Source organism: Urtica dioica, chromosome 3, assembly GCF_054948205.1.
Source record: "Urtica dioica subsp. dioica isolate 48M chromosome 3, U.dioica_male_clone48M_v1_H2, whole genome shotgun sequence".
Classification (NCBI taxonomy): Eukaryota; Viridiplantae; Streptophyta; class Magnoliopsida; order Rosales; family Urticaceae; genus Urtica; species Urtica dioica.
In genome coordinates, this window is record NC_142758.1 from 7,033,764 (window position 1) to 7,042,826 (window position 9,063).

General features: G+C 38.1%; 1 protein-coding gene across 1 annotated transcript; it reads right to left on the reverse strand.

Annotated features, from left to right (window-relative positions):
• Positions 1 to 5,072: 5,072 nt before the first annotated feature.
• LOC149402274 (enolase 2-like) lies at positions 5,073 to 8,260 on the reverse strand. The gene is made up of 14 exons (XM_089608300.1): positions 8,184 to 8,260; positions 7,958 to 8,080; positions 7,745 to 7,855; positions 7,587 to 7,667; positions 7,340 to 7,459; positions 7,109 to 7,252; positions 6,959 to 7,021; positions 6,787 to 6,864; positions 6,060 to 6,311; positions 5,807 to 5,898; positions 5,648 to 5,699; positions 5,506 to 5,562; positions 5,350 to 5,393; positions 5,073 to 5,246 (listed from the first exon to the last, which is right to left on the reverse strand). Exons 1-14 carry the CDS (start codon positions 8,217 to 8,219, stop codon positions 5,222 to 5,224), a joined length of 1,278 nt encoding a protein of 425 aa, XP_089464426.1. The 5' UTR covers positions 8,220 to 8,260; the 3' UTR covers positions 5,073 to 5,221.
• Positions 8,261 to 9,063: the final 803 nt, after the last annotated feature.

The following is a 9,063-nucleotide window of genomic DNA, read 5'->3' on the forward strand; positions in this document are numbered from 1 at the left end:
TACTTAGGAGTATAACCGTCCCATACCTGGTAACCCCTATCGTAAATATCGACCAGAATAACTCTGACTTCTAATCGTCTCACTCTACCCATTTAGTCTCTTGGCGACCTATTACGAACTGCTGAATTGACTGACACTGTGTCTGTCGGATAGATCACTAACCTATCCGAGAGACTGTCTGAGATCTGCTAATGGTACCACACACCAGGATTATGTCCAGCGTTTGCAAGACGCTCCGGACATAATCTAAACCTTCTTGCTTTGGAGGACCAATCTTTTGGCTCGCACGAGAAGGGATGTTGTTCTGAAACCGTGGTCCACCGACACTGACCTTTTTAAGTTGGACTGTTCGACTCTGCGTTTAAAATCCGGGCCACGGAACGATAACCGGATATGACTCAACTGTGGGAGACAGAAGCTCGGGTAGAACCCGACTGATAGAACCCAAGATCTATGTCTTGGTCTACTATCATTAATTATTACTGTTCACGTTGCATACTTGAGTGTTTTATAGGAGTTCGGAACTATTCCGGACCCCCCATTAGTTTTCGTATACGGCGGCTACTCGTGACGAAAACTGACCAATTATTGTCTCCCGTTATCTCAGACTCTATATATCTATATCTATATATATATATATATCTATATATATATATATATATATATATATATATCACAAAGAGTGTTTTTTTCCATAAATTATATAATTTAAGTTTATGAATTTTCATAAGTACAAAGAGAGCGAGCAAATAAGTTTGTTCGTACAATACTTCAAAATGTACTATTTATTTATGCTAAATGAAATTACTGATTATGCACAGCTGTTGCAGAATTTGTTGTAACAGAAAGTGCGACAGTTGCTGAACTTTAGAGAAACAAAAGATTAACGATATGAGTGCAGAAATAATAAATAGACACCAGAGTTGGTAACGCAGTTCGGTAATTCGTGCCTACGTCTGGAGGGTCTTTGCCCGGTGGAAAGCAATTTACTACGATAACGTGGTACAATAAGAATTTACACTCAACGACTCCCTCGCTAGCTACCCAACCTACGTCTATCCTCTTCAAAAGCAAATTAGGCTCCCCCTAAGCTCAAGATCCCCTCGATTCCCACAGAATATCTCTCCCGAGACTTCTAAACGTGTTTCCCAACAAAAACAATTGAAAAACCTAACCTCTAGCTTCTAATACAATCACCCGTATATAGGCAACAAAGTAGAGGTAAAAGACACCTTAAAAGTTTGAACACAAGTCGTTCTAAGCTCAGCTAAAACACTCAAATAAATCTCTCAAAAGGCGTGAGTGAATGTGGTGTGGTTATGACCTATTTATAGAGAAAATTAGGTTAAAACGAATCTTGAAGTCGGATTAGGATCATCAGCCCATTATATCATCAATCCACACTGGAATCCTACTTCAATTCGGAATAGAAAAGCCCAAAAGTGAATGGGCCGTAATTGTTGCGCAAACTGTTACAACAGAAACTGTAACGCTTCCAGAATAATCGTAACAAGGCTCAATTCTATTCGAAATAATATATCACAATTCTTTAAATATTTTGCCAACATTAAATCTCCAATTAATGTAACAACAATCTCCCCCTTTGGCGTTTAAAGGCAAAACAAAATCGTACATGTGACGAGGTGACGATGACGACGAAGCTTCAATACCATTATAGCAAGAGTCACCAAGAGTCACATAATCTCCCCCTTTTTGCCATAAACATACCTCCAAAATTGAACAACCACCAACAAAAGTTTGCTCCCCTTGAATATGATGCATCATCGTAGAATTTTTTTCTTGTCGAAAAGAAAATATCACGGCGTCGGAAAAAACACGACTCAAGCTCAATACAAAAGCTTATAGCTCAATGAGTGTAGAAAAGAGGCACTCATGGTAGTGTAAATCTACTTCGGAGGTGGAGAAAAACGTTGGTTCATCGGAGAAGAAAATACAAATTTAAAAAAAAACGCAACTACTCCGACCAGCCTTGCCAAACACGAGTTTCTGAATTCGTTAACCGTTGGATCGTCACGAATTTTGTACACTATGGTCGTAGCACATAAAGGTACATTCTGAACGGTGGAGATTGGATTCTGAGACTTTGACGGCTGTCTCAATAAAAGTGTATTCGAGCATTAATTTTCCATATTTATACTCGAATACACGTCGATGATAGATCACGAATCAGTCACACAAAGACCCAAGGCAGGCCTAAGTGATTCGAACTTTGAATCGTCTTTCGTGAGAATATCTGCAAGTTGTTGTTCCGGAGCAACATCCTCTTTTATGAAGTTACCGCATATGATAGATTGCTCGTCTTTGGTCGGGACTTTCAGAGGAGTACATGCACCGCGAATTTGTGGATCTTTGACTTTCCAAACTTTTTTCATGGCAAGAGGGTTTGACCTTGAACGTCGTTGCTTTTTCAAATCTTTCAGGAGCTTGTAACACCAGGGTTTAATATGACCCTTCTTCGCACAGTAATGACAAACCCAAGATTTTTGGCTTGCCTTCGCAGGTGTTGCAGAAACTGTTGTAACAGTTGTTGAGCCAGCAGCTTTATTCTGGGAATTTATGCTCGGGACGAATATATTCTTAGAGCTGGATGCTCCTCCTCTCTGATAGCCTAGACCATGATGATCGCCACTGGTTTTGCCTATACACAAAATTTCATCAAGTTTTGACGTTCCAGAATTTAGCATTCTAATATTTTTCTTCAAGAGCGTTATTTCAGAATGAAACTTATCTTGTTGAGATCTTTCAGATTTCAATTCTTCATTTAAGGAGGCAACATAGGCAAGGAGTTCATCATTTTCTTTTGAAGCGGTGGCAATCTTCTCATAAAGCCTTTGATTAAGACTAACAACATCATTCCACTTGCTGTAGAGAAGTCCATAAGCCTTGGTAACAGACTCAAATGTTAATTCTTCTTCATCTTCTTCGTTGCTACTAACTTCAGAGTCGCTGTTGTAGAAAACGTCACTAACACAACCTGCGACAGTGTTGCATGGCTTCAAATTGTCTTGAGAATCACGGGCAGTAAAAGCAAGGAAGTTTTCGATAATGTCTTCCTCTTCTGAATCCTCATCACTCCAAGTACGGGTGCTGTAGCTTTTGTTACGCTTCTTGAGGGTGTTGGCACATTCTGCTTGGATATGACCGAATCCATGACATTCTCGACGTTGAATCCCCTTAGCTTTGACATTCAGATCTGTGGAAATTTCGTTGGCGTTGGATCTGTTTTGGGAACTGTCAGAGACAGTTTCTGAAAAACTTCTGCGAGTGTTGCTGTTCATCCTCTTCATGAATTTGCCAAAGTTCTTAGCCAGAAGAGAGATAGTCCTAGGCAAGTCTTCATCTTCAGTAAGACTGTGATTTTTGTCGAGGTCAGCTTTCAATGCAATTCCATGAGTCTTCGGCTCGAGATTGTGGTGCTCATCATTCATCTCAAAGGTTCTGAGGGAACCCATTAACTCTTCCAGCTTCATTGTGGATATGTCTTTAGCCTCTTCAATGGCAGTGACTTTGTAGATGAACCGCTTCGGAAGCGACCGTAGAACTTTTCTGACAAGTTTTTCCTTTGACATTTTTTCACCAAGGGCAAACGATTCATTAGACAAGTCACAAAGTCTAGAATTGAATTCACTAATCGTTTCATCTTCTGTCATTCTTAAGTTCTCAAATTTAGTAGTCAAAAGCTGGAGACGAGACATTCGTACCGTATCAGTTCCTTCATGAGTGACTTGAAGGATATTCCATGCGTCTTTGGCCACTTCACATGTAGAAATCAGCTTGAATGTGTTCGGGTCAACGGCAGCCATGATCGCATTAAGAGCTTTAGAGTTACCGCTTGCCAGTTTATCTTCATTCACAGACCAATCAACTTCAGGTTTCAAAACAGTCTCTCCGGCATCATCGGTGGTGGTGGGGTGCTTCCAGTCAGTGAGGACGGCTCTCCAAGCTTTCTCGTCTAGTGCTTTTAAGAAGGCCTTCATCCGAGCTTTCCAATACGAGTAGTTTCCACCGTCGAGGAGGCGCGGACGGCCATTAGATGCACCTTCTCTCATGAACTCCATCTCTAAATAAACAGATCAGTAACACTACGGATCACACTCAACAGGACTGAGTGAACCGCTCTGATACCAATTGAAATTACTGATTATGCGCAGCTGTTGCAGAATTTGTTGTAACAGAAAGTGCGACACTTGCTGAAATTTAGAGAAACAAAAGATTAACGATATGAGTGCGGAAATAATAAATAGACACCAGAGTTGGTAACCCAGTTCGGCAATTCGTGCCTACGTCTGGAGGGCCTTTGCCCGGTGGTAAGCAATTTACTACGATAACGTGGTACAATAAGAATTTACACTCAACGACTCCCTCGCTAGCTACCCAACCTACGTCTATCCTCTTCAACAGCAACTTAGGCTCCCCCTAAGCTCGAGATCCCCTCGATTCCCACAGAATATCTCTCCCGAGACTTCTAAACGTGTTTCCCAACAAAAACAATTGAAAAACCTAACCTCTAGCTTCTAATACAATCACCCGTATATAGGCAACAAAGCAGAGGTAAAAGACACCTTAAAAGCTTGAACACAGGTCGTACTAAGCTCAGCTAAAACACTCAAATAAATCTCTCAAAAGGTGTTAGTGAATGTGGTGTGGTTATGACCTATTTATAGAGAAAATTAGGTCAAAACGAATCTTGAAGTCGGATTAGGATCACCAGCCCATTATGTCATCAATCCACACTGGAATCCTACTTCAATTCGGAATAGAAAAGCCCAAAAGTGAATGGGCCGTAATTGTTGCGCAAACTGTTACAACAGAAACTGTAACGCTTCCAGAATAATCGTAATAAGGCTCAATTCTATCCGAAATAATATATCACGATTCTTTAAATATTTTGCCAACATTAAATCGCCAATTAATGTGACAACACTAAACATATCACCAAAACGTAAATTAATCAAATGATAAATAAATTTCATCCCGTTTTTCCAACAGTTCATTCATTTTACATAACATAAAACGAGCTTTTAACCGAACACGCCAAAACCAAAGCCAAAGGCAAGAGAACAAAACACAACTGAAAAGAAACCAACAAGATAGGTCCAACTAACGTCATGAAATGTTTCAGCTGGACTTTTCACATCATATTGAAATAAACTTCTCGTCACCGTGAGCAACCATGTCTTCAGGCTTATTTTATAAAATTTCAGTAGATCTCAGGAGGAGTATCCCTGAGAATGAATTAAAATATATATTTGGATGAGTTAAGTTAAGTTAGGAATGCGAAATTGCAGGTCATTTTATCCATGACATAATTTAAGTTAGGCGACTCACGGGAAAGATTCAGCATATTTCTCGGCGCCTAATAGCTCCCAGAGCTGAACATAAAAGCCAAAAGAGGACATTAGTGCCAAAAGAAAAGGCAGATATGTTTAACTACCTTTGATTATGCTTTGCTTAACGAAAAAGAGAGATAAATATCAGACTAACCCGGTCACATATTTTACAAGAATTAGTGAGACAAGAGACTCCAATCTTCAAGTAATCCTGGCAATAAAGTGAGAAAATTTAAATATAATAATTATAATAATAATAATATTAAAAGACACCAGAAAACCTGGATGGTACTTACCACCATTAAACCAACACATAAATCTGCAATAAAGGGATCACTTGTTTCACAACTGAAAAAGAAAAAGAAAAAAAAAAGGTTAACAAACATTATTAGCTGTTTCTTTTCCTTTTATTTTCTTTTGAAGAGTCATTTGTAAAATAAATTCTCAAGCCGAACCTGTAGTGGCTGGACATCAAGCACGGCCACCCAGTTTCTCTGCACTGCATTGCCGCTACAATGCACTCTGTTACAGATCCCAATCGAGTCACCTGTAACCAAAAGGCAATTGAATTCGTTACACAACTTTAATAAAGAAATAAAATGATATATTTTTATAACTTAGTTAAGGCTCTTGGAGCACCGACTGAAGAGGATATGAGCCCCCTTGGCTCGATACTAACGCTAAGAAAGTGAATTTTTGTGCGCATACCTCTAAAGGCAGTCCACTGTACGTATCAGAGAACAGTGCTTTATCATATTCATTTTGGTTCATGATACAATCCTTTCCCATAATTGTACTTATAGCAGGGCGTAGTCCACGAGTTAAGATGGAGTATTGCTCTCGGTCATCCGGGTGAAGTGGATCTTCGATCAACGTAAGTGAAAATTTTTGCCTAAGTGAAAAGTAGGCATCTATCAGATCATCCCCACATAACTTTGCTGGAATATTATCGATCTGGTGCTGCAGCAAATAAAAAGGCAAAAGGAGAGATTAAGAGAAATATTGTAAACTTTGATTAATGCTGAAAAATGAAAACTAAAGTCGGATTGATTGTTATTGAATAATATCGCAATCATAGTTTATAGTTCTATGATTCAGGAATAGAAAAAAATAAAGAGGAACATCCTAATGACAAGAAATCTGGAACAGAAATACAAAGTCAAAACCATTAATTCCCAAACATGTACTGCCTTACAATCTGGCAAAATTGAGATGAATTGAATTCTGTAATGAGAACTCAAGATCCAAGCCTTGGAGAAATATTTTTACTAAGATTTTCATCCTTCTCGTTTTAACTATTGGATTGGAAAAGTTATCGGCTCTCGGTTTATCACGATAAAGAATCAATTAATTCATTAGATAGAAAAAATAGTTGGCAAAAACTGGTTAAAAAATTACTGGTATCACAAAGCTTGAAAAAGAAAAGAATACTAGCCTCTTCCTTGAAGTTCAAGCAGTATGTTTTATCATTCCCATAAAACTGGGATGCTCCGATATTCAGTCCAAGTAATACCTGAAAAGAATTGAAATTTGGAAAACATTGGAAGTATCTATTCAAATCACACGCCCATACTAATTTATCACAATATGACTTTTAGATAACTAACTTGTCCCGCGTATCCCAAATTCTTAATGGTAGTCTTCAGTGATTTTAGGCAATCTTTGATATCCTAAAATGATACAACCAAATAAAAAAGGGTTTATATAGCATTTATACTTGAGATAAAAGTAGAACAAGCAGTATCATAGTTAAGTACCGAAATATTAGGGGTGTAACTCCCTTCACCACTCTCATCACTTGCATCCACACCAAAGTTCCCTGTCTCATAAATTTGCTTGACCACCTCAAAGTTGTAATCAAATGCATTTGTCGCAATGGATGTAATCAAAAGATGCTGGAGCTGCAGGAACAAAAGAACAAGATTCTATCGACAAAACCATCATTGAGAAACAAACAATATAAGAAATAAATAAATTAGAAAGCATGCCTTGTTTGAAATGTTTCTGGATGGAGGCAACACACCATAACCGGTGCTAAAAAGCGGAAACGGAACATAATAGTCTGATTCAAAGTAACAGTTGTGACCATGAGCAAGCCTTCCGATATGCTGCACTCGAGACGGGAAATTCAAGGTCAAAAACGATTTTAGATTTATGATCAATACAAAAAGAAATCTAATGGAAGATAAATATAGGAAAAAAAAAAAAATATATATATATATATATATATATTACTTGGAACAACGGGATTTTCTTGGCAGAAGCACCTGCTTTGCAGACTGCGGCGGACACTGCCCAATTGAAATTTGTAGCAAGCTAAAATGGGCACAACAGATTTTTATTAATTATGTGGTTACTTTAAAAGTGGTAGGAAAGTCTAAGGCATTGCGCACCTTCATAAGTTCGTCCGAAGAATGGCGACTAAACTTTTTCCCAAGAAGCTCAGGAGTTTCTTTCACAAGTTGTTGCAGAATTGCATCAATTTCTTCCTGTCTCACCGGGTCCTAAAGAAAAGGGAAACTTAGCCAGCAATCCATTGTTACAAAAAATATATATATATATATATATATATATATATATATATATATATATATTTCTTCGAGTACCTGACCAATCATTTCCTCAACCACAAAGTTGGCGTAAGAAAAGACGAAGAGCTTATCATCAGCAGTACAAAACAGCGGAACAGAAGCTTTTGCCTCAGTTTCATCCAACAATTTCAACACAACCTAATTTTTTTGTATGAATTATTTAACCACACAAAAAAAAATTACATTAAACTAAATTAAAATGTGTGTATAATACAGAAAGAGAAGGAAAGAAAAAGCGGACCTCAATTTCCCAATCGCCCACCGCTCTAACTTCCATTTTGGTGACAATCGCCGCCTGCGTGAGTAAAATGATGAAACAAAGAAAAATACAAAATTTAGAGAATAATTCAAACCAAACTAAACCAAACCTTTGGAGCGAGTTTCCTGAAAGATTTTCTAGCCTCATCTATCCAGTCAAAATTCATTCAAGAAAAGAAAGAAGAAAACGAAAACGGCAGAAACGTTTTAGGGTTTTCGCCTTTTGCACAACACTTTATTTCGTTTTGTTTGGCCTTCAACTTTTTATATAGAGGAAAAATTATAAAAATAGTATTTAATGTTGCTCCGAATCTCAAGGAATCATATGAAACGATAACAAAACCAGATTTTTCTCATTGAGATGAGATTGAAACTAATACACAGAATCCCCTTAAAATACAGAACTGAATTTGTCGCCATTAATACGGCGCTATTTTAGATACGTACATATAGCGTTAACTTCTAGCAATGTTTGAAAGAAAAAAAAATATCTCCATAAAAAATAATATCTTCAGGCCACGCCAAGACCCTTCTCATTAGCGATTCGCTTTTCTCGGAGATCACCATAACCGTCGCCTCTCCTTCAACGTCTCTCCGCCACAGTATCTGTCGCCGTCACCTTCAACGTCGCCAATCCCGCCGCCATTGTCCCTCCACAGATAGTTAGACTACCCTCACGTGTCGCTGTATTCATGGGAAAAAGAGTAAGTATTTCTCTTCAGCTTTTATTTTATTTGTACATAAAGCTTTAAGAACAAGTTTTGTGTTGAATGTTATGCATTTTCGTTCCTTTCTTTGCATCATATATCTCATCACCGCAATATTCGTCGCCACGACCTTCTCCGTGTTCATTATGAATATGG